Genomic DNA, 24,916 nt, shown 5'->3' with positions numbered 1-24,916 from the left:
CGAATCATCCAGATCAATATCTCGCGAGCCAATCAAAACCGACCGTTTGATGTCGCAAAGGCCGTCGGAATGTCAAACTCGAAATTAGACGCGTCGCGTGTCTACATTCGCGTTGCTTTGTCAAGGTTTTTCCATTATTTATCTCGTTTCCCCGGGGACACGAGAATCTCGGCCTGTTACTTACCGGTTTTGTGGAAGTTTCCCCCACGAGCCATTAAAACTTTTTCTATTAGGGCCCAACTTTTCTATCGTCCGCCCGTTTATTGGTTCAATTTGTCACATTCCGATCGCGGTCTGTGATTCCCCTACTCCTTGGAACGAGGACGGTGCGACGGGAGTAGAAGGGACAAATACCGACAAAAACGGAGTGTTTCAGAAAGGTCGGAGCGAATATCACAATTCTATACAGGCTTCTGTACATAGCCCCACATTTTCTAAGCATTTTCTTTTTTAGTCTCCTCTTTATCTCACTTATTAAATAAAATACGAAATTTTATGTAAACGTAGCAATTAATTAAAAAAATATATACTAAGTTAATAGTTAAAAAAAAATTAAACGCACAGTTCTAGAGTAAATGAATGACTCTATTAACAGTATTAGTGCAGCAATATTCACTTTTACAATGGTATATAGTTAGATAAACTAAAACTTGATGGATATATTCTATTTCGAATTTAAATGTTAGTGGGAGGTTATGTATCTCTACATCTGCTCACAAGTCCACATGACTTTGGGAGACTCACACTTTGAATGATGATTAATTTGTACTTGTGAACGATAATAGTCAATATTTCCAGGTGGATATTGATAATCTCAAAGCTATCTACCTATTTGGTTAGTCCAAATAATTTTGAGTATATCGCCTGCAATTATGACTTATTCCAGTAGAATCATGTTTATATTTTTGACCCGTTCCATTATGATGAGGTCCAAGCAGATACTAATTTCTATCTGCAGCAGGTTTTGACTTAAAGTTAACTTAAGGTTCAATGCATCTAAAACTCAGGCGCTACTATTTGCTCTCGATTGTGCAATGCACTGCAAAGATACTTGCGATACTTGAGATTAATGGGGAACCCTTATCGTTCGCTACCAGGACCAAAAACTGAGGGGTAACGGTGGATGTATCCTTAAGATTTAGTGCGCACATTTCAAATTTAAGTAAAAGAACTTATCTTTTACTTAGGCCCCTATATGCCAATATTGCATTGAACTTTGAAGTTATAAAAAAACTCTGTGAGTCATAGTATGAGATCTGATCGTTGACTCCTACAAAAAATACAAAACAACTGTTGTAGGTTTGTGTATGGCTTAAGGAAGACCACGGGTCCCCAAATATCTATTCGCTGCGTTAATGGACACTTTCGCTGCGAAACCCACAATGTAAATATTAAGAAGATTATGCCTTAACACTTACAAGCTGGAGTTTACCTATAATGCAGCAAAATTTTTTTTTGCCTTACCATCCTTAAAACTGTTTCGAAAAAACATTAAGTGCTGATTGGGCTTTTCGTCTAACTTTTTATTAATCACATAAATATTCCTCTAATTCCTTACTTCCTTTATCTTTTCTTTATACTTTTTCTTACAACGGGTTTTAAATTGTATTGTCAAAAAGTGTGTAACATATAGATTAACTGTGTTGGTTAATGTTGAGTAGCTATTATTATTATAATAATTAGTCAATAATGAGCTCATTTTAGAACTTTACAGTTTAAATGAGAACAGGTTTTACTATTGTATTTTTTACTTTTTGCCGAGTGTCACTTTAAATATCAAAAATGGGTTTTCACCGTTTAGTGTGTGTAATAATCATCAATCTCTTCTCAGTTTTCCATAGGGTGATGTCGCACAGCTTATGAACGAATTGTCTGCTATCTTTGTCGCAAATACGAAGAGGACTTGTCGAAAAACCGTTCTGACAACTCCCGCTTGCATTTATTAGTTGTCAAACGCGACCGCATAAAAGATGGAGGCGAGGGTACTTATGAGTTTTTATTGCCGTCGTGCCTCCGCTCCCGGTCGGTTAAGTGGAGTTTCGAACCGTCGCGGAAAGTTGACGTGAAAAATTCGGGATTGAAATCGAGAAAACGCTTTACTCCACGATATCGAAATTAAAACGGAATTTTTTCCCGGGCTCCGGGACATGTCAGCATTTAAAGATACGCCTTTGATCTTCCGCAAAGGGTCCGCGATATTAAAACGTCTGTTCCGCCGAGTCTGAAATGAAAATGGCGCCGTTCTGGAGCTTTTATTGTGTATCCTCTGTAATTGTACAAACGTTCGTCTTAAAAAAAAGTCGTATGAAATTTTGCAGTAAAGTAAAGTAAAATGTCATTTAACAACGTCAATTGTTTCGCCCACGTCACGAAATAAAAAATATTGGGATTAAGAATTATAAATAATATAAAAAACACCTATCAGGGTTACCTCGAAGACCTGCTGTTTATATTATTAACAATTAATGTCGGCTCAAAACTAAAAACTTCCATTGACGAAATCAAGGATATGACTTTTGTTTCTTATTTCTTTTCCTTCAACTCTCCCTATGCTTATAAATTTGTTTATTCTTCAGGTTTTCTAACATTCCACTTTCAAAGGAAATATTTAATAAGGAATGTTGTTCGTTCAATCACCAATCAATTTTACAAATTTCCAACAAAACCTCCGGAACGTAAATTCCAATGTTTGACCTATTTCTGGGATATTTCGATGCATAATGAATTGTTCAAAAGCAAGATTCAAGTCAAAAAATACCTTAAAACAATTTATAATAAAAGTTAAGGATCCAATAGATTAATTTTTTAAATTAGGAGTATTTTTTGAAGTGTGGGGATTGTAATACAATTTACGTCGGACAGTGTGGCAGGGAAATCTCCATCGAGGTTCACAAGCGTCTGAGTGAAAAAGTACAAGGACACTGAGGTGATAGAGACCAAATTTGACCTCGCTACTAATCTTTTGTCCACGAGGTCAAAAAGTAAATAAATTGATATTCAGGAGAAATTAGAAATCACGAAATCCAAAAAGGTCTCATTAAAATTTGTGTCTATATGTCATTAATTTGGCGTCTTTGTATATTATTTCAAAAAATTGCTTTTATAGATCTGATGATGCCGAAACATGTGTAACATTTGAAATTGTAAATGCAATAAATTTTGAGACATCGACTTCGAAGTTTAAATAAATTTGTTTTATTTCAAAAGTATGGTGTGCAACCCGTGGTAAACTTTTGAAGTCACTCGTTTACTGCACTAGTTGCATTATCAATTATTTTCCACACCATAATTGGATATACCGGAAATAAGTGTCAACTTTCTAATATTAAATGAAACACCTTATATATTATTACTTTTTTGGATTCATATAAAAATTCTGGACCCCATCTTATGTCCAAAGTGACGTATATAGAAAATAAAGTCTTTAAAATTTTCCGATGCAAATTGCTAACCTGTCTCTTAATCAAATTAAGTTAGGAAATTCAATTATTACTAATACATGGGGTTGAAATAACTGCCAATCAATATGGAATTGAAAACACTGGAGAAAATATATATATTTTTATAATTTCTCTAAGAAACGGTGAAATTGAAGTATATACGTATAATTAGACTTTTTCAAGAAAGCAAGCCCTCACTTCCAGTTTATCCGGATGTAACGCCATATAGAAAATGATCTCGTAAACCTTCAACGTTCCAGTTATGGCCTGTGCGTTTGCGAAATTGAATCATCAAGAGGGACCGTTGAAAACCCAGTCTCTTTTGCTTATTTTAAATACATTTCCTATAGAAACTTACCGACATTTTCCTCTTTTTCTCGTTAGTAGATACGCAAATTCGGTTCTACGACGAATAAAATTGGCAACGCGGGTATAGCGAAGAACCGGCAACCGCGCCCTGTGCGAAAGTCTTGACAAACGTAGATAAACAACCCCCGTCTCCCGCCTTGGGTTCTAATAACCCGACAAATCGGCAACTGCGGCGGTCCGCAGAGGCAATCTCGCGACGCCTCTAAACTAAGATTAGGGCAAAAAGCGCGGTTAATTAATACGACCCCCGTTGTCCCCTTTTTTCTAGTCTCCCAGGGGGAGAGACGATTAATTAACGACCTCGCGTTAGTAGCGATCTATCGGCTCGGTCGTCTTGTAGCGGGAGTGGGATGGGCGGAACTGGGGTCAATTTCCATTCGCGATGTAGAAGTCACCATGCCAATCTGATCCGATATAATCTGTTATTTTGTTTAAATGAAATATAATTCTTTAGTAAATGGAGTTTCATCGGTGACTCATTTAGTTGATAGAGCGTTTTTTATTTATTTCCAGCTTTTCAACGTTTAATATGGAACTGGAAAAGTTGGTATATTACTTTTATTTCGAATAGTTTTGTAAAAAATATAAACCTAGTACCCCTAGAATTTTTTTCCGTATTCAATATCACTGTCGCCTTCTTGAGAGAGATCTTCAAATCGTTGACTGCCAGTGTAAACTCAACAAGTTGTCATTGCAAGTACCGAATGTTTTTCATGATCTTTTTTCTTTAGTTGATTTTTACCTAAGCAATTTAAAATGAAGACGAAGTGATCACATCCAGTAACAATACGATAAAAATATTAGGAGATTGATTTGAGTTTGAGTTTTCCTTTTTTAACATATATATTTATTTATACGTTATTGCCATGTATTCGGTATTTTCGTTATTTACCTACGTTGGCAAATGGTGGTAATTATATTTGTTATTATTATCATTATTATTACAAAATATCTATTGAATATTTTTTTTGATGTCTTACTATAAACTTTGTTGACATTTATTTGGGGTACTTTGATAAATAAAAAACCGAGAGATTATCAAAAGCCGAATAATAATAACGTTTGTCTTTAATACATACACAGAATAACAAAGCGCCACACAAAACTCTAAAAATAGAAAATTTGAGAAACAAACGTACTATCCGCTATTTAGATATTTAACTTTTTTTTTTCCATACTTCAATCAGTGTTTGCTTATGTTTAATTCATTAATTTTCATTTTTTTATTCAAATTCGAACAAAAGTGGTATAAACACACTATCAATATCAATAAATTGATGTTTGTTCATCAAATATAATCAAAATAAACCATCGCAATCGCAAGCTCTTTAATATTATGCACAGAAAGTAGCTGAATAGCGCTGCAAGGGAAACTTTATCCATGGGGGATACAGATATAGATCGCAATAAAGCATTTTCATCACCACTGATTTCGTTTCGTTTCCTTATTTCGTTCGAATCGCTCTGTGTTGCCTTACGAAACAATCGAACGAAATTCGTGTGACGTAACACGTAAACGGGGCCTACTTGGATACGTGCCAGCGGATCCGACGGAAACTGCAACGTGACCAAAATACGAAATGTGTTAGATTCGACATAATCGTTTTGGTGAATACGATACTATTCTAACAGTACCGACCAATAAAATGAAATTTAAACCGCATTGGTCACTGCGCTGGTACATTCGTAAGATATTATTGAAGACTTTATAATTGTGATCGTTTAGTTTGGTTGCCTTTCACGAACAAGTATTAATTTATTACTATAAATTAAATGAATGTGTGTGTTTATACCATTTTTATTTGTGGTTTTTGTTATGTAATACAATTTCAATTATAAAAATTAAAAAATTAAACGTAAGTAAGCTTCGATAGAAGTATATCATCGTCTTCTTTATTAAATGGATAACACGTTAGTAGGCTACAGTCTGTTTATGTCCGACACCTCTTTCTCCTAAGATAAAATTCGATATTCTTTTCATCGTTTTGGTGGCCCTCCCTGTGGTCTTTTTCCAACTGCTTTGTTTCTCATCGACTGCTGAACACTTTTCTTTCTTCTTTGAGCCCAGTTGATATGTTAGGTCCGGCTTATGCAATGTATGCACTAATCGAAGATGTTGACAGATTTTTGGACAAGTGGTAAATCTGGATTTGACGTTATATTTCTTTGGGAGGGCGTGGTGAATTGTATTTTGTGATTTAATGTGGATGTTATTAGAGAGTAGGCAAGATGTAATGTTCTTAAAATGTATCATCACGTCAAAACGTCATCTGCCTATAAACATATAAGTCGGGAAGCGGGAGGTGAAAAATCCGCTTTGAAGAAAAAAAAGGTGTAAATCCTCGCGACTTTGGTCCCCCGACCCCTCCAGACTTTGATTAATGCCGACGCCTTTGAAAGTTGCCGTGTCGAACCCCAGTCCCGCTTGATCGATGACGTACCATCTCCCGCGATTTTAGTCAGGATTTTTGCTGTCGGAATACATTTATTTTCAGAACCAACGTTCTGTGGTGGGCCAAAGTTCGAGCGGAAAGTGCTCGGTGAAGAGGAAGGGGAGAATATAATACGGGGGAGTTCAATATCGCCTGAAAATGCGCGTTTGAAACAGTAAATGGCGATAAAAATATTTGAGGAATATCCACACGTCTTTGAGCAAACAACAAACAATTTATCACAGTTTTCCTCTCATTTTATGTATCGTATCTAAGTAGAGACCTAAAAAAATTAAAAGGCGACATATGAGTTTTTGAAAAAAAAAAACTCAAAATTCGATCATACATTTTCTAATTGTTGCAGTCCATTTGTGTTCGGCAGCAGATTTTAGGTATTTGCAGATCGGCAACACTGGCTCCATCGTCAGTAAAGTATTAAAAGAAAATTGAGAGAATTTACTACTTAGTGGTAGAATTAGCTGTTTTTATAGGGGTTTTACATAGTAAATCATAAAACCTGAAGAATAAAAGTTTTATAATAAGGTTTTTAAGAACGCTGTAAAACATTTTTAAGAAGTATCCAACATCGTAGGTTTTATATATATTGAATCATTGAATAAGCCAAGGTTTATTATAAACTTCTTTTAAATATCCATAACCTTATGATAAAAGCTAAATAAAGCTGCGGAAACTTTTATAGGAGAGGTATATGAAGTGTATGAAGCTATAGGAGTAGTTCTAATGTACCGACGAAGCGATTAGTTAATATTTTTGAATTGACTGCGGCAACAGCCAATGAATTTCTTATAAAACAGTAAAAACTGTAATAAAAGCTAAGGTTTTTTTTATCTATAATCAATAATTATAATAAAACCCTAAAGCTGAGAAACAATTTATTTCCTATAGGAGAGGTACATAGTAGGTGACGTATACGTAAAGGAGTAGTTTATATGTAGCGACCTGTCTGAGCGATGTGATTAAGTTATATTTTCGAAAGAAATCTTCTGAAAACTATAAAATGGCACCATAACACACAACGGATTTCTTATAAAAATATCAGAACCGTTATAAATAGGAGCAGTTCACATGTACCGACTGATCCTAGTGATGCGGTTACCTTAAATCGTCCGAAAAAAAAAACTACCGCCGACAACAACAATAAAAACTATTATATGCAAGTATATGGAGGTAGATATTGCAGAAGTTCAACTGTACCGATCTGTCCGAGCCATGCGATTTAAGCTATGTTTTCTAAAAAGGTGTCGTAAAATGTAGAATAACGCCAAAACCTAATGAATTTTCTTATAAACATGTTGAAAATATATAAAACATACATGCTGCAAAAAATTTTAGTCTATTTAGAAGAAGAATATAGTGTAATTATATGAGGGTACCGGAGTAGTTCAAATGGATTGGCTATAAAGCTATAAAAGCTGTTATAAAAGCTAAGGTTTCTTATAATCGTCTCATCTTATAATAAAACCTTAAAACTAGGAAAGATCACAGTTGACATATGGAAATATAAGTGATATATATATACGTCTACATGATATATGCAAGTATAGGAGTAGTTGAAACGTATCAACCTGTTTAATAAAAATCTATAATAACTGTTAGAAAAAAAGGGTTTCTTGTAAACATTATATAATATGTAATAAGTCATAATATATAATATAATAATATATAATAAAAAATTATTTAATATCAGTTACTTTAGTAGAGGTGTACGTAGATATATCTGACATATATGGGGGTATATGCGAGGTATATAGAAGTGTAAGAGTAGTTCAACTGTACTGACTCGCCAAACACTCGTCAAAAAAATATATGTAACACCCGTAATACCAATAGATTTAGAATAAAACTATAAAAACTATTATAAACCTCTTTTAAATCTTATCTTGTAATAAAACCCTACAGCTGTGAAAAAAAAATGTATTGGTGACGTATATGGAGGTATGTGAGTATTGTATGGAGGAACAGGATTAGTTCAAAAATGGCGACCCGTTCTATTTTCGAAAAAAAAACTATTAAGACTGTTATAAAATCTAAACTTAAACAAAATTAAACAATAATAAATATTAAAATAATAGAACTGGGAAAAATCTTAATTGGTATAGTAAAGGTGTATGGAGGTATAGGTGGCACAAGGATGTAGAAGAGTGGTTCAATTTTATATCTTTAAAAAAATCTTCGAAAAAAGTACAATAACGTCTGTGAAGAGGGAGGCGACTAAAACTGGCGGTATGTGGGAGGGGGGTGGGGGGCAGGGAATGGGCGGAAGTAAGCAACGGCAGTCCCCCCGATAAACCGAGGTAAAGCCTTAAGATACGACAACGCAAACAGATCTCTGGCTGCCGCTGGCGCGAAACGTCTCAAATATTTACTTAAACGTATGATGTTCGCTGCGGGGGCTACGCGTATATATATATATTCCGGGCGTCTCACTCCGCGGGAAATCCCGAACGACGGCAGTTTTGTTACACCCCGTTGCCTAATTATCAGCCGCGAATTTTTGCCATTTTGCGACACACCGTATACTTCGGATCGATGGGGAAAACCCGCACACGGCCCCCCGGCCCCTCCAAATAACGGAAATAAAATGGCCCTTTATCCGAAACATGTTTTCCCATTATGTATATGTATAACAACGTGCCGGGTCCGAAATAAAATTTATTTAATTGCGAGAAATTTGGGAAATATCGTTCCGCATATATTAACAATTATATTGTGCCATTCGGTTCGGTTCAGTGGCGCGCCGACGTTCGTTTTTTACATCATCGTCCCATAAAATTAAAAACAATTTTGTGGGGCCGACATAAAAATCTAGAAGAATTATAAATTGCCACGAAACTTCGTACTGCCCATGATGAGAAGGGGAAGAAAAAAATACTTTGACATGGTTCAGGGGCAAAATAACATTTAAAATGGCAAAAAAAATAGCCATTACCCAACAGAGTTTCTGATCCTAATAATTTAAATAAGACGTTTAACGGTATCAAAACAAATGTATTGGATGGCGTGTCACCGTTAATGCTGAAGCGTTGTAGTTGTAGTAATATTTATTCAAAGCTTTTAATTCAATGACGTATAATAATATCCATTTGATAAGCATTCTTCGGGCAACTTTTTTATTGCTTACAATATTGTTCCACTTACACAATGTGGTTCTGAAAAGAAGTTTGGCACACAAGTAGCATTGCTCAACGTACTGGCTGATATTTTCCGACCGTATGATAAGCAAATGAGTACCGTTCTTACAATGTAATTGGCGTTACTCATGGGACACGCTGCATACTTAATTTTCGCTGGTATATAAACGAAATTAGCTGCGCGCCCATGTAATTAACAACGCAATGGACGACTAAATTCACCCCTTTCGAAAAAATAACTCGAAAAATTTATTATGAAAGGTATTAATTAACACCGACTAGACTCGGCCTAATTGCATGACGTACGTAATAACGACGACGATTAATCAACTTCCGCCTTATTTTCCATTTATTTACCCTCCCCGTCGGCCATATTGTGTTGAGCTTCGAGAACGACGTAGAATTGCCTTGCCTCGTTTTCAACTTCTTTTTTAGATGAGTTTCACTTAAGATCTGATGAAACCGTCAAAGTGTATAAAGTGTGCAATAAATGAAACATAAATTGTGCGAACTAATAAATGGACGGCGATAAGGTAATGTCACAAGGCTATGTTATGATCGATGATGACGGGAGTTAGTAGGCCAGGTTAAGTTAAGTTTAATTATTTTCAATCTCCTTATATTCTGTACTAAGTAAAATTTATCTAGTCACATTAGTTATATTTCTAAAAACCAAAAATATTCCGGGTTAAGACCCTTGTAGCATCGCCTCCCATAATCGGGCGATCATATTTTCATTATTATCCAAGATTTGTTAAGTTACTTGTTGCTGATTAATTGTTATGAATGTATACGAATTTGAACATAAGACGCAAAGGTCGATTCATGTAAAAAAAATATTTGATTTTAACGAGAGTCTCGAATAGACAAATGTAAACACAAATAAATTATTCCAAAAACCAAAATAGGTTAGGTTTTCCTCAGTTTACATAGTTTTTAAAATACATATCTCGCTATTAATAACAAAATGGTAATCTGTAGAATTTGAAGTGGGACAAAACACCAAGCTTTTTCACTCCTTGCACGGACGACAATGAATTGCTTGCCTTGAAAGCCCAGTGGTTTTCTTACACTTTTTAGTGCATTATATTGGCAATATTTCGTTGCCTATACCTATACTGGTGCCAAAAAAAAAACTATTGCTGATAAAAGTGAAGTTGCTATTGCAAAATGTTTTTCTAAAACAACAATGGAATTAATTCTCATATACTAACTTGCATGGCTATAAATGATTACTTTCGCCATATATCTGATACACGATGCCTCATATATTACATTAAACCGCATCACTTTCCTGGTGACTTTATTACGTTAACATTGAATTTTAACAGCTTTTTTATTTGTGCGACAGTGGATAAACTTATATCGATCTGCTAAAAAATTATAAGTAATCAAATTACAGTAGTAATAAAGGTGCTATATTATCTAATTGTTATTTCTTGTTACTACTTACTGTCAATGTCTGCCAAAACATATATTAAAAAAATATATAAGTTAGTATGTTTAAGACATATGTTCATTTGAAGTTTTCTTTTTAAAATGGACCAAAATGTCGCCCCCCTTAATTACTGAAAACACTCTCTATGAATGAAGAAAATCAGCCCTTTTCTATGGTAACATTTTTTTTTGTTTCTTACCTGTACGTGATGAAAGCAAAAACCAAGGCGACCAAAGACAAACTGCTGCCCAATACGATCAGAAGGGACAGGACGCTTTGCTCCGTCAGAGCCGGCTCTGTACCCCCGCGGGTCAAATTCGGAAACCCGTGAAGCCTCGCCGCGTACAGGGTGTCCATTTTTTCCTGGAAATAAAATACGAGCAATTCGCTCTGAGTGTGAAGAGTGTAAGAGATTAATGAAAAACTATGTATTGATTGAAATTTTATTCTGGAATGTTTTTATAATTGTTTTGTTTGTATGTATCTTATTGTATTATTTGAACAACGGCTTGCATGCGACATTTTTACGGAGTATTTTCTCAAAATACGTCTATTCTAGCGGGCACGGGTGTAGCGGTAAGGATAGATTCCCACTCCATGTATTAGATTCTTGTCGTTTTTGAAGCATGGCCTACTACGAACGAACTCATACCGGTGCAGTATAGTCAAAAAAGTACCAATCGCCGCTATTTTTTAAGTAGGTCCTTTATTGTTGGTCTAGCAAGAAGAACAGCATCAAGCAGATATATAGGACGTTTTTCAATTTTCGGCCATTTTGAAAATTGCCAATAACTTTTTAATTTACGAAAATTTTGGATCCAGAGAAAAAAATTATTATGACATTTTTCTAAAACAAATGCAGTGGCGTACTCAGATTTTTTCTACAGTTTTCTCATAGATAAATACAACTTTCTTATTTTATACGGCAAAGTTTGTTTGTTTATGTATTAGTAGGTGGTGCATAATATTGTCAAAAAGACATTTAAAATAATTTAAGTGGAAAACACGAAAAATTTCAACGTTCGTTGGTTAGTTAGATTTTTGTAAGAAAACAGTGGCGTACGGCAATTCTCTCTAACAATGAAAATTTTATTATTCTTCTGATGGAATAAGTTCGGGTGGGCCGGTGGCCCATTTATCATTGGCCCAAGCGCTCTCGATTGCATGCGCGGGCCGTAGAAACCCGGAAAGTTTTCACGTCGTTAATTATTTTTCGTAGGACGTTCGTAATGGCGCCCATACAACTTCGCCCACATTGTTAACCGCACTAACGAACATTAATATCCGGTAGATGCACGCGAAATGCCACAGAGTCCGGGCGCTCCGGAATTACGTACACCGGAATCCCCGGAACGGTTAAGGTTATGTCAGCTTCAAAAGTTTCGACTTTGGAGCCTCGTAAGGCGATTTATATTCCTGAGCCTGTTTCTTTTTTTATATAATAATTATGAAAATTATATATGATTTAGATTGGTGGACCGGGTGACGCAAGAAAGTGGGAACTCCTGCACTTCCGGTTTGAGCGGAAACGACAGTAACTTTTACATCCTATATTTTTTGCATTTTTGAATTCAGGAGATCATTCTACGTCAGTTAGGACAGTTTTTCTCTTTTTTTTTTCACATTTTTATTTAATTTTTGAAAATTGTGTCCAGCAGGCTGTGACCATCATAAATACTATTTAACGTGTCACCTGATTATGTGAAAAATTGTAAGTGAAAATTTTCTTTACTTGTCTAATGGCAAATAGCATTTAACGTAATGAACTATTAATATTTTAGGATAACCTAATGGCACCCTACTGAGCACAAAAACTTTTTAAAACCGGTACTTTTTTGCATCATTCTGACACCATAATTTTCAAAATCCGTTAAGCTCACAAAAAGGGAAAAACGAGACAAGTAAATACATTTTTATAAAAACAAAATATTACTTAGGTAAGATTAAATATTAACCTATTCATTTAAAGTTCTGAACAAATGAAGTCGCAGCCTTTTCAAAAAAATATTTGTCTCCTACGATTTATGGAGAAAAATATTTTTGTATATTTGTATATTATTCTAATCATTTTTGTATAAACTCCTTAACCAACTTATTCAATGCTCTGAAATGCTCAATTATACACTTCATTAAACACTCTTGCGAAAAACTTCGAGTTTTTCGTTACTTCAGTTACGGGTGGGAAGCCATCCGATATTTCGGCACACTAATGGAATTTTTTGACGATTCCCACGATGGTCACGCCACACTAAAATTAGTTTTCGTTTCGCTCCGCTCGTGAATAAAAAAAAAACTGATGACTAAAGTGTCTTTTGTAAAACTTGTTTCTTAATCCATGTTAATCATATCTAGAGAGATTCAACTATTACAATTTTTTGTGTTTTATTATTTTAAGGCTAAGGTTAATGTTGCGCAGAACCGATTTATGGCGTAGATTGAAATCCTGAAAGCGTACGTATCGCCTGGGGTATCCCTCCTTGTCATTAGAAACACCTCGAGAGAGGTCACCTGAGACCAAGAGTCTGCCTACTCTTACTATAAGAGTCCTGTAAAACTAAATTCCTATGACCAAGAGCACGTAAAAAAAATCGTTTACCGCTGTGTTTCCAGAGCATACTCAGTGGTAAAAAGCAAATGATACACTAATTTATAAGATGAAGAAAATGGAGAACAAGCTTCTCGGCGGCCATTTTGTTTTGGAAAATAAAGCAAATGGTGAGTCAAACCTAAATTTTTTGCTCTATTTACATCTAAAATAAAATCATTTTCAATCTCAACGTAGATCTTTAGTTCAACGTTTTCTCGAATGTCGTTGTTTTTTTTTGAGGGTTGACTTTTAGGTTGTGATTTCTTGCAAATAAGTTCAAGTTGTTAAGATCTGCGTGAAGATTTTGTTGAACTTTTGTAATGGATTTGATACCGAATGGTAAATGACGTTTATAATCTTCGGCAAACTGTTACACGCTGATTCATATCAGACACTTATAAAGACAAGAGAAGTTTATAGCAAAGAGTTCGATGTTGTCACTCTACTGTATCTACTTGTAAGAATGTCTTCCGTAGTATACTCCAAGTATACTATACTACGCAAGTACAGTTACATCATTTGCTACTGCTGTTGTGGTGATAACATGTTTTCTAAATCATGATTGGCAATGCGGTATAAGATAATTGTTTCCTAAAATCTCAGTAATTTGCTTACATATATGTGATTCCAATATTTTAGAAACTGCTGCGAGCATATTTACAGGTCTGCCACCTTTGATAATAGGTTTAATGATTGCTTTTTTCCAGATATCCACATCTGGAGTAATGCCTGCGATTAGAATTAGATTAAAGGTTTAAACTTCCTCTGTTCCCATATTACTGTTGTGAAAGTTTAATTATCATTCAATTATCAGTCTCTTGAAAAAAATTATGGATATCTGTGCACTTTTGGGGCTCTTCTGGAATCGCGAAGGGATTTTTCATCATCAGATGGATTTAGTTTAGTTTAGTCCAGTGTTCTTGACCTTGTATTAAAATAGGTCATTTTTTCCATGGCTATTGCATGCTTTGTAAAATTTCTTAGTTGTCTATAATACGATACGGCTCTATTAAGTTGCTAAGTTATTCAAGTTAAAGATTTAGTCATCATACTGAACTCTGAGTCAACATGTGAAAGGCCTGTAGAAAATATTTCTGTATTACGTAACACCAAAGGTTTACGTAACCAAAAATCAATCATTCTAGTTTATAATAGCTTCATCAAATCCACCTTGGAATTTTCATTTACCGTGTGGAATCCGATCTATCGCAAGTATGTCGATCGGATAGAGAGCGTTCAAAAACAATCTTTTTGGAAGCTTTAAATTATGATCTAATAGAGACAGACACTACTTTTCGTATGAAAACAATCTATAGTTCCATAAATTAAGCTCGCATGACACTATTTTTTCTTAATTACTGAGTAACTTCTGTGTATGTGTAATTGAATATCCTGTAATTGGGCAGCCTCGTCTGCCTATTGGTTAGCCTTTAAATTTTTGTAGTCCCTGTACATGACGTGTTTTTTCAATTCGACGATACCGATCTGTTAGAAAATTTATTCTAGTGTTATTTTAACTAAAACTGTCTATAATATTTTTATGTTTTATGTTTATTTTTATTTTATTTATTTTATTTTATTTTATTTTGACCTTTATATGATAATGAAACAAATCTAAGCAATTGCCAGGAAGGTCAGAATTTTTCAATGCTTCCCGGAAGTTCCCCAACCCTTTCTACCCACCTGGGGGGGCTTCTGAGACTTAATCGAATGAGTAGCGGCGGAGTAGAAGTCTGTCCGGGTTAATGCCGTCGTTAATTTTTGATTCGCGACTCCATAACGTATAGAGAATGTCGTAAAACTAAGAGCAACTAAAATTAGGTGGCAGCCGAAGCTCCATTAGAGAAATGGCCGACGTCTGGCCAAAAGTTTCGGAACAAATTAGATCTCGAGTATAAAATAAACCACAAAAAAGTAGGTTTTCGGGAAAGTTTCACCTTCACTTTTTAAAATCTCATAATTTAGATAAAGGAACCCCTCCCCCTTTCCACCCTTTTAAATTAACCTATTTTTATATTAACAAACAAATTCAACTTATGGGTTTAACAAAATAGTGTTGTTTATATATGTTACGTGTTACTGTTGCTAAAACTCTAAGACAGCAGGGAACCGCAATACGCTAGCTTTTCTAAAAAAGGAGATTATGTTCGACGCTGATAAGCATATTTTCTTTGTTTAGAATATACATTAAGCATTTGTGAAACTCTATATTAAACTGCTTCGTTAAGTTCCATCAAATAATCATTTTATTTTTTATTTTTTTTTTTCAAAAACAAACTAAAAGATAAAATAAAAAAATATCACGAAAGTGTTACTGTTATTTCGAAAAATAAGTTGCGATAAACGGATTTATTGGAAACTTTTTCGTCTAATTTATTAATAACATTTCTGAAACTAATCCACGTCAAGGGTACATGGATCTGGATCGCAGCGACGAAATAATACAGGGTAAGTCAACCATAGTTTGAAGTGCATCATCTCATTGTTAGGACGCACAATTTAAAATCATTTTAAAGTATACAGGGTGGCTCACGAATTAAACATATTTTTCAAAAAGTAATAAAGTAATGAAAAACGAAAAAAGTAAAATTACTTTTATCACCCTGTATCTCTTTAAGTAGTGGGTATATTTGATGAAACAAAATATTTTGATGGAAAGAATATAGTGGTATTCGATGGCCCGTCCGTTTTGACCTGTATATACATTACCGATGGTTAAACATTCCATTGCTCTCCCGTCCGTACGAACAGAGTATAATATGAGGAAATGAGAAAGAAAGGGCAGTCTTCGGATGCCCCCTTGTTTTAATCGATAAAATTATGCCAGTTACCGTCTCGGACAGCGATTGTCTCCCAGAACCCCCATAGCAAGCTTTCACCCAATTGGGGGGAAGTGTATTAGAAATTAATCGGGGAGAAGGCAACGCGAATAATTTATTTACCATCGGGATGCGAATCCCTAACGTTGGTGGAGGACTCTCCGAATACAAACGAGTCCCCCAAGGTTTTTTTATTTTTTCCCCCAAAACCACTTTTTTTGTCTAGCGTCCGGATGACGTCACGCACTACTGGAAAATAGGGGGGGGGGGCGTAATTTTTTGATCTCCACCACGTACCTGCCGAATATTTTCGAAAATCGAAGATTTCGAGTGGGTTTTTTTAGTCGCGTCGGCTCCTCCGCCGAAAATGAAAAAACCGACGCACGTGACGCGAGTGACGTAGAGCGTCACGACGCTCTCCTATGGGCGACACGTTTCAGACTGCGAGTGCCGGAAAGTTCGCCGGATAATGTACGACATCCGCGGCCAACGTTGCCGGTTCTCCGAAACGCTGCCATTTTTTGTTAAATGGGATGAATTGTATAGAGCCTTCGCAGATAAACTTTTTTTTTTGGTATTGACTGCAATAAAGTAATAATTATGTTAGAAAATGGCTTAGGGAATTAGGGACGTTTGCCTTTGAAGACTAGGAATAGCAAGAAAGAAATCCTATTAAATAACAAAATTTCACTAAGCTTAAGAAAAATGGAAGGCGCATTATTAAAAATTAAAAAATATATTAAATAATTAGACATTTGAAGCGTCTTGGAAAGTTCCCTTTAAAAGCGGAGTCCACCAGCTGCAGTCGACGGTATCAGAAAGGCGCTTAAAGAATTAATAGAAAAAGAAAAATAAATAAAAAAAATCAAAAATATATGAACAAATTTGGAGCGAACGTCTTAAAGAATCTTGGCAAGTTCCTTTTAATAGCGGAACCCCGCAGCTGTAGTCCAAGTTATCAGAAAAATGCTTTAAAAGCGGAAGCCCACTCCTTCCGTAAAAGGTATCAGAAACCGGCTTTTAGAATTAAGATGAAAAGAATATATATTTAAAAAAAAATAGAAAATATATTTAAAAATTGGTGCTATGTGATAAAATTTTGAGGGAACAATTCGAAAAAAATCAAAACTACGTATGCAAATATTGGACTTTAAAATTTTAAAATTTTGAGAGGACATCTTAAAAAGTTTTTTATAAATATTTAAGAACTACAATTAATGTCTCCAATAATTTGTTATTTTCTTTTGAATTGTTTTAGTATGCCAATACGCATCCCGTACTTTGGCTTGTATTTTCACCATTTCTTCGAGAGGGGCATCTTCCTTTCTCTAGCAGCTTAGTTGAATATAGGGCTTGTTCAATGGTTGGTGGTGGTCCCAGATCAACTTCTTCATCTCCTCCTTCCTCCCAAATCCTGATCTATCACCACTCGCTTAGTGGCTGATCATCTTCCAAGCTCTGTTCGCATTCTGTCTCGTTAATAAGTCCTGCATGACGAAAGGAATGTTGAATTGTTTCTGCTGTCACTTCTTTCCCAGCTTTACTAATAAAGTCGACTGCATCTAGCGTATTAATGGAAAATTTCCATTAAAATGTTTTTCCTGTATCGACTCTTCAGACTTTTTATTACGCTCTGGTCCATCTGCTGCAATAATATACTTGTTGTTTCGGCTTGAAGAAATGCCAATTCAATATTCCGCAGATTTGGAATATCGGGATGTGCAGTTCAGTTATCTAAGAGAAGTAGTATTTTCCTCCCCTTTAATTCTGCATCCCATTTCCGTATCTCCTCTTCAAAAATTTGCGATGTCATCCATCCAGACTTGTTTGCCATGTAAGTGACAGACATATGCTTGATGTTCTTAAAACATGGTGGGTTAGTTGATTTTTCAATCACGACTCGCTTTCTTTTTCCTCTCTCACTCATATTGGTAGCTACTAACACTATTATAAGTTTTTTAGAAAGTTTTCCACAAACACATTTTTCTTTTCGAAATTGAAGAGTTTTATGTGGCGTCATTTTGTAAAAAATAGCAGTTAAGTCAAATTAGAACTGATTGAAACAAGAGAGAGTGAGAGAGTGAGAAATTCGTTATACAGAGTGGATTAATGCATAGTTTTGTATGGAGACCTAATAGTACACCAAGTTTTTTTTAATAATACAGAGTTTTACTTTATATAGAGTTTCGTTATAGGGAGTTTTCACTGTATATATATTACGCGACATAATTTTGAGCAAACACTTCGAAAAGCTTTAGAAACATTTTTATAAAAGCAGAGCTTTCTAACTGCTGTCGAAGGTAACCCGCTTTTGAAATTAAGGGATAAACACGATTAATTTTTACAACATGTATGTAAAAATTAGTGTTGTAATTTAAAATTTGGAGAGGACATCTTAAATTGTCTTAGCAAGCTTCCTTTAAAAGCGGAACCCCCTACATGTAGTCGAAGGTATCGGAAAAAAACATTTTTAGAATTAGGAGGTAAAGCAGATAAGTTTAAAAAAAATCAAAAATATACTTTAAAAAAATTGGTGTTACTTAAAAAAAATTGAGGGGACACTTCGAAGGGCTTAAGAAACCTCCATAAAATAAGCGGAACCCCATACCTGCCGTCGAAGATATGAGAAAAATGCTTTCAGAAGTAAGAGAAAAGGAGACAAACTTTAACAAAATCAAAAGTATACATAAAATACATAAAAATTGGTGTTAAGTGATGAAATTTTGAGGGGACACTTCCAAGGGCTTTAGAAAAACGCTTTTAGGATTAAGAGCAAAGGAGATAAATTTTTAAAAAATCAAATATATACTTAAAAGTTGGTGTTACGAGATAAAATTTTGAGGGGACACTTCGAAGGGCTTTAGAAAAACGCTTTTAGGATTAAGAGCAAAGGAGATAAATTTTTAAAAAATCAAATATATACTTAAAAGTTGGTGTTACGAGATAAAATTTTGAGGGGACACTTCGAAGGGCTTTAGAAAAACGCTTTTAGGATTAGGAGCAAAGGAGATAAATTTTAAAAAAATCAAAAATATACTTAAAAGTTGGTGTTACGAGATAAAATTTTGAGGGGACACTTCGAAGGGCTTTAGAAAAACGCTTTTAGGATTAGGAGCAAAGGAGATAAATTTTAAAAAAATCAAAAATATACTTAAAAGTTGGTGTTACGAGATAAAATTTTGAGGCGACACTTCGAAGGGCTTTAGAAAAACGCTTTTAGGATTAGGAGCAAAGGAGATAAATTTTAAAAAAATCAAAAATATACTTAAAAGTTGGTGTTACGAGATAAAATTTTGAGGGGACACTTCGAAGGGCTTTAGAAAAACGCTTTTAGGATTAATAACAAAGGAGATAAATTTTAAAAAAATCAAAAATATACTTAAAAGTTGGTGTTACGAGATAAAATTTTGAGGGGACACTCCCAAGGGCTTTAGAAAAACGCTTTTAGGATTAAGAGCAAAGGAGATAAATTTAAAAAAAATGAAAAATATACTTAAAAGTTGGTGTTACGAGATAAAATTTTGAGGGGACACTTCGAAGGGCTTTAGAAAAACGCTTTTAGGATTAAGAGAAAAGGAGATAAATTAAAAAAAATCAAAAATATACTTAAAAGTTGGTGTTACGAGATAAAATTTTGAGGGGACACTTCCAAGGGCTTTAGAAAAACGCTTTTAGGATTAAGAGCAAAGGAGATAAATTTTTAAAAAATCAAAAATATACTTAAAAGTTGGTGTTACGAGATAAAATTTTGAGGGGACACTTCGAAGGGCTTTAGAAAAATGCTTTTAGGATTAAGAGCAAAGGAGATAAATTTTAAAAAAATCAAAAATATACTTAAAAGTTGGTGTTACGAGATAAAATTTTGAGGGGACACTTCGAAGGGCTTTAGAAAAACGCTTTTAGGATTAGGAGCAAAGGAGATAAATTTTAAAAAAATCAAAAATATACTTAAAAGTTGGTGTTACGAGATAAAATTTTGAGGGGACACTTCGAAGGGCTTTAGAAAAACGCTTTTAGGATTAGGAGCAAAGGAGATAAATTTTAAAAAAATCAAAAATATACTTAAAAGTTGGTGTTACGAGATAAAATTTTGAGGGGACACTTCGAAGGGCTTTAGAAAAACGCTTTTAGGATTAATAACAAAGGAGATAAATTTTAAAAAAATCAAAAATATACTTAAAAGTTGGTGTTACGAGATAAAATTTTGAGGGGACACTCCCAAGGGCTTTAGAAAAACGCTTTTAGGATTAAGAGCAAAGGAGATAAATTTAAAAAAAATGAAAAATATACTTAAAAGTTGGTGTTACGAGATAAAATTTTGAGGGGACACTTCGAAGGGCTTTAGAAAAACGCTTTTAGGATTAGGAGCAAAGGAGATAAATTTTAAAAAAATCAAAAATATACTTAAAGTTGGTGTTACGAGATAAAATTTTGAGGGGACACTTCGAAGGGCTTTAGAAAAACGCTTTTAGGATTAGGAGCAAAGGAGATAAATTTTAAAAAAATCAAAAATATACTTAAAAGTTGGTGTTACGAGATAAAATTTTGAGGGGACACTTCGAAGGGCTTTAGAAAAACGCTTTTAGGATTAGGAGCAAAGGAGATAAATTTTAAAAAAATCAAAAATATACTTAAAAGTTGGTGTTACGAGATAAAATTTTGAGGCGACACTTCGAAGGGCTTTAGAAAAACGCTTTTAGGATTAGGAGCAAAGGAGATAAATTTTAAAAAAATCAAAAATATACTTAAAAGTTGGTGTTACGAGATAAAATTTTGAGGGGACACTTCGAAGGGCTTTAGAAAAACGCTTTTAGGATTAATAACAAAGGAGATAAATTTTAAAAAAATCAAAAATATACTTAAAAGTTGGTGTTACGAGATAAAATTTTGAGGGGACACTCCCAAGGGCTTTAGAAAAACGCTTTTAGGATTAAGAGCAAAGGAGATAAATTTAAAAAAAATGAAAAATATACTTAAAAGTTGGTGTTACGAGATAAAATTTTGAGGGGACACTTCGAAGGGCTTTAGAAAAACGCTTTTAGGATTAAGAGAAAAGGAGATAAATTAAAAAAAATCAAAAATATACTTAAAAGTTGGTGTTACGAGATAAAATTTTGAGGGGACACTTCCAAGGGCTTTAGAAAAACGCTTTTAGGATTAAGAGCAAAGGAGATAAATTTTTAAAAAATCAAAAATATACTTAAAAGTTGGTGTTACGAGATAAAATTTTGAGGGGACACTTCGAAGGGCTTTAGAAAAATGCTTTTAGGATTAAGAGCAAAGGAGATAAATTTTAAAAAAATCAAAAATATACTTAAAAGTTGGTGTTACGAGATAAAATTTTGAGGGGACACTTCGAAGGGCTTTAGAAAAACGCTTTTAGGATTAGGAGCAAAGGAGATAAATTTTAAAAAAATCAAAAATATACTTAAAAGTTGGTGTTACGAGATAAAATTTTGAGGGGACACTTCGAAGGGCTTTAGAAAAACGCTTTTAGGATTAGGAGCAAAGGAGATAAATTTTAAAAAAATCAAAAATATACTTAAAAGTTGGTGTTACGAGATAAAATTTTGAGGGGACACTTCGAAGGGCTTTAGAAAAACGCTTTTAGGATTAATAACAAAGGAGATAAATTTTAAAAAAATCAAAAATATACTTAAAAGTTGGTGTTACGAGATAAAATTTTGAGGGGACACTCCCAAGGGCTTTAGAAAAACGCTTTTAGGATTAAGAGCAAAGGAGATAAATTTAAAAAAAATGAAAAATATACTTAAAAGTTGGTGTTACGAGATAAAATTTTGAGGGGACACTTCGAAGGGCTTTAGAAAAACGCTTTAGGATTAAGAGAAAAGGAGATAAATTAAAAAAAAAATCAAAAATATACTTAAAAGTTGGTGTTACGAGATAAAATTTTGAGGGGACACTTCCAAGGGCTTTAGAAAAACGCTTTTAGGATTAAGAGCAAAGGAGATAAATTTAAAAAAAAATAAAAATATACTTAAAAGTTGGTGTTACGAGATAATGTTTTAAGGGGATACTTCTGAGGACTTTAGAAACTTCCCGAGACGAATCTTTACGAGTTTCTTTATCAAAATACCCAAGTGTGGCAACGTGGGCGGGCCGCCCCTCTTTTTTCCGACCAATTAGCCGGGCATAATTCATTGAAAGGGCTCGTTTTTTTTTCGCGTATTCATTCTTTATCGTTCTCGTTCCCCCACTTTCGACGAACTCGCTTTGACGTCCTTTCTGGCGTTTTTTTTTTTTCACCGTCGCACGCTCGGGCGGCACTTTCATCTAAAAAAAAAGCTCTTATCCGTGCATTCGGATCCACTTTGCCGACGTGGCAAAAAAATACTTCGGATGGGGGAATATATTACTGTGGGGAGACTCTTCAGAGGCAGAAACTTTAAAATTTGAAAAAAAAATTTTTCGAACTTGTGTTGTTTACAAAATGAGGACCAGGAAAATACTAACTTTCCTTTAAATTTTCATCTATCAGTGCACAATGAAAATAAAAAAATTAAAAATTCCGACTTTCAAATGTATGATACCAGACATAGAAATGTTATGTGTGTTCCATCTGTTAATGTAAGCAAAACTCCATCAACTTCATTGGTATTAAAATGTAGGGGAAACTGGGGACACTTGATCACCATTTTGGTTTCTTGCTTATATTTTTATCAAATTTAGTTCTATGAAAATAATACATACATATATAGGTAGTCAATATTGTTTATTATTGTTTCCCATTGTTTGATTGTTATATTTATGAGTGCTTCATTTATTTTTTTTCTTTTTCCAAAAACTTTCCAAAAGGAACAAGTGTCCCATATTCTGGGAGACTTGATCCCAGTAACGGGTAGACTTGATCATGCAAACTTTAAATTAATGAAAATCCTGTTTGGTTATAACAAAATTATGAATATAATTAGCTTTATATGTCCTACGGATTAATTTTAGTGACTATTAAGTCTCAATCTCAATGTAAGTTCTACATTGTCATAAATGTAATAAGTATTAACAGGTTTTATTAAAGTATCTTGTAGTAACTATTCATATCACAAATTATTAACTCTTAAAATAAAGCTTCAAAAGTCTTAGCAGTATCTATATGAACTGCTCATCACCTAAAGATAAGACTTACATCATCATTAAATCACTATCATTAACTCTCTTTATATTAATCTCAAGGAATACTATTTTCCAGAGGAGCACGATCTTAATTTTTTTTTAAAGAAACTTCGACAGACTAAATGGATACTATTTACAAAACTTCTGGATTCCTCCTGCGTCGGTTTTTGTTGAGTCGAAATTGCTAACGTTTCGCCAATCATCCTGTTGGCTTCTTCAGAGCTTGACTAAAACTGAAAGTATTACAGTAGCCTGTGGAAGCTTGTTTGAAACAAAAGAATGCTGGTTGTTTACGTAATAATAAATAAGTAATTATGGTTGATATTCAATAACAGAGTGGTGAGCAACATGTAACTTTTTCCAATTTTCTTTGGTCGTTATGGGAGGCTCCAACAACAACAACACAAGAAAATATGGACGCTGGTATTTTATTCATTTTTCGAGGAATATTATCACTGTAAATAGTCATGACGGTAATAATGAAAATAAAATGATAAAAAAGATAAGATGATTTAAATTAGTTGTTCACATTGGTAACTTTGTTATGAGTAGATATGCAAAGCCGGTTAAATTAACACACTAGTAGCATTTTCTGCTGAAAACAGCAAAACAATGCGGGGTTTAGGAAAATGTGCTCTTTTTAAATAGAATGCCCTGTATATTTTTCACTCTAGGGTTCCTAAATCACCAACAGAACTAAAAAGGTCATATGCAATGTTAGCCTAAAATAGAAAATAACCGAATAATCAGCACATTCCTCTTTTAGACCAGATGGCTATGGGTGCTTGCGAAATAAAACAGCACGTCGTACTTCAATACATTTGTGAGCATATATTTCTATTTAAAACATCAAGGTGTTAATATCTTTCCTTATAAAATTGATTATTTAAAAGTCGACCATCAAGTGAGGTTATATCTGGTGACCTAGGTGGTCAAGAATTTGTAGCAATCTATTTGGAGATTCTGCATACTTATGAGGTCAAGCTCATCTAGAAAATCATCCAAAATTTCAGTAGCAATTGCTATTTACCGTTCGCTATTCACCGTGCCATCGAAAAAATATGAACCAACAATTCGAGAATCAATTTTACGGCACCAAACGTCTAAGCTGAAAAAAACTCGTGGGGATGCACCAGCAATTAATTTTCTTTTGAGTACACAAAACATGCCGAAAAATATTGTGGATTTAAGGGCAGGCTTGCCGGACGTCTAGATGGACCCACTATTTTTTAAAATAATCATGTATCCTAAGCGCGTTGTTCGATTTTCGAGAACTTTTATTAAAAATGTTATTAGAAATATTTCGAAAACTTATTTTTCAGGTTTTCGTCTTCTGTAAGCTACGTATTCGAATAAAATCATTGTTGGATTCAAATTTCTATAATCCGAACACATGAAGGTTGTTTAGGTTACGAGTCCTTTAGTAAAATATGTTCCAAGTGGCAAACACCCGATACCGATGTTTTTTTTAAGATTATTGGCGCACAAGACAAGATTCTAGACTTCTATAGCCGAATCGCGATATTCCATGTTCCCATTAATAATGCC

At 34.2% G+C, this 24,916-nt stretch overlaps 1 protein-coding gene across 1 annotated transcript in view; it reads right to left on the bottom strand.

Annotated features, from left to right (window-relative positions):
• The window catches only part of LOC132696718 (cadherin EGF LAG seven-pass G-type receptor 1-like), a 70,069-nt gene extending 53,401 nt beyond the window's left edge, over positions 1-16,668 (bottom strand). The window contains exons 1-2 of the mRNA XM_060661708.1: positions 16,535-16,668; positions 11,031-11,194 (exon numbers count right to left, since the gene is read on the bottom strand). Coding sequence (XP_060517691.1) covers positions 11,031-11,188 — 158 coding nt within the window. The 5' untranslated portion in view covers positions 11,189-11,194; positions 16,535-16,668. The remainder of the gene's footprint in view (positions 1-11,030; positions 11,195-16,534) is intronic.
• Positions 16,669-24,916: the final 8,248 nt, after the last annotated feature.

The sequence above is a fragment of the Cylas formicarius genome, unplaced genomic scaffold (genome assembly GCF_029955315.1).
Source record: "Cylas formicarius isolate icCylForm1 unplaced genomic scaffold, icCylForm1.1 PGA_scaffold_1__22_contigs__length_36826433, whole genome shotgun sequence".
NCBI lineage: Eukaryota > Metazoa > Arthropoda > Insecta > Coleoptera > Brentidae > Cylas > Cylas formicarius.
The sequence above is the reverse complement of the archived record's forward strand: the minus strand, read 5'-3'. Positions and strand labels throughout refer to the sequence as shown.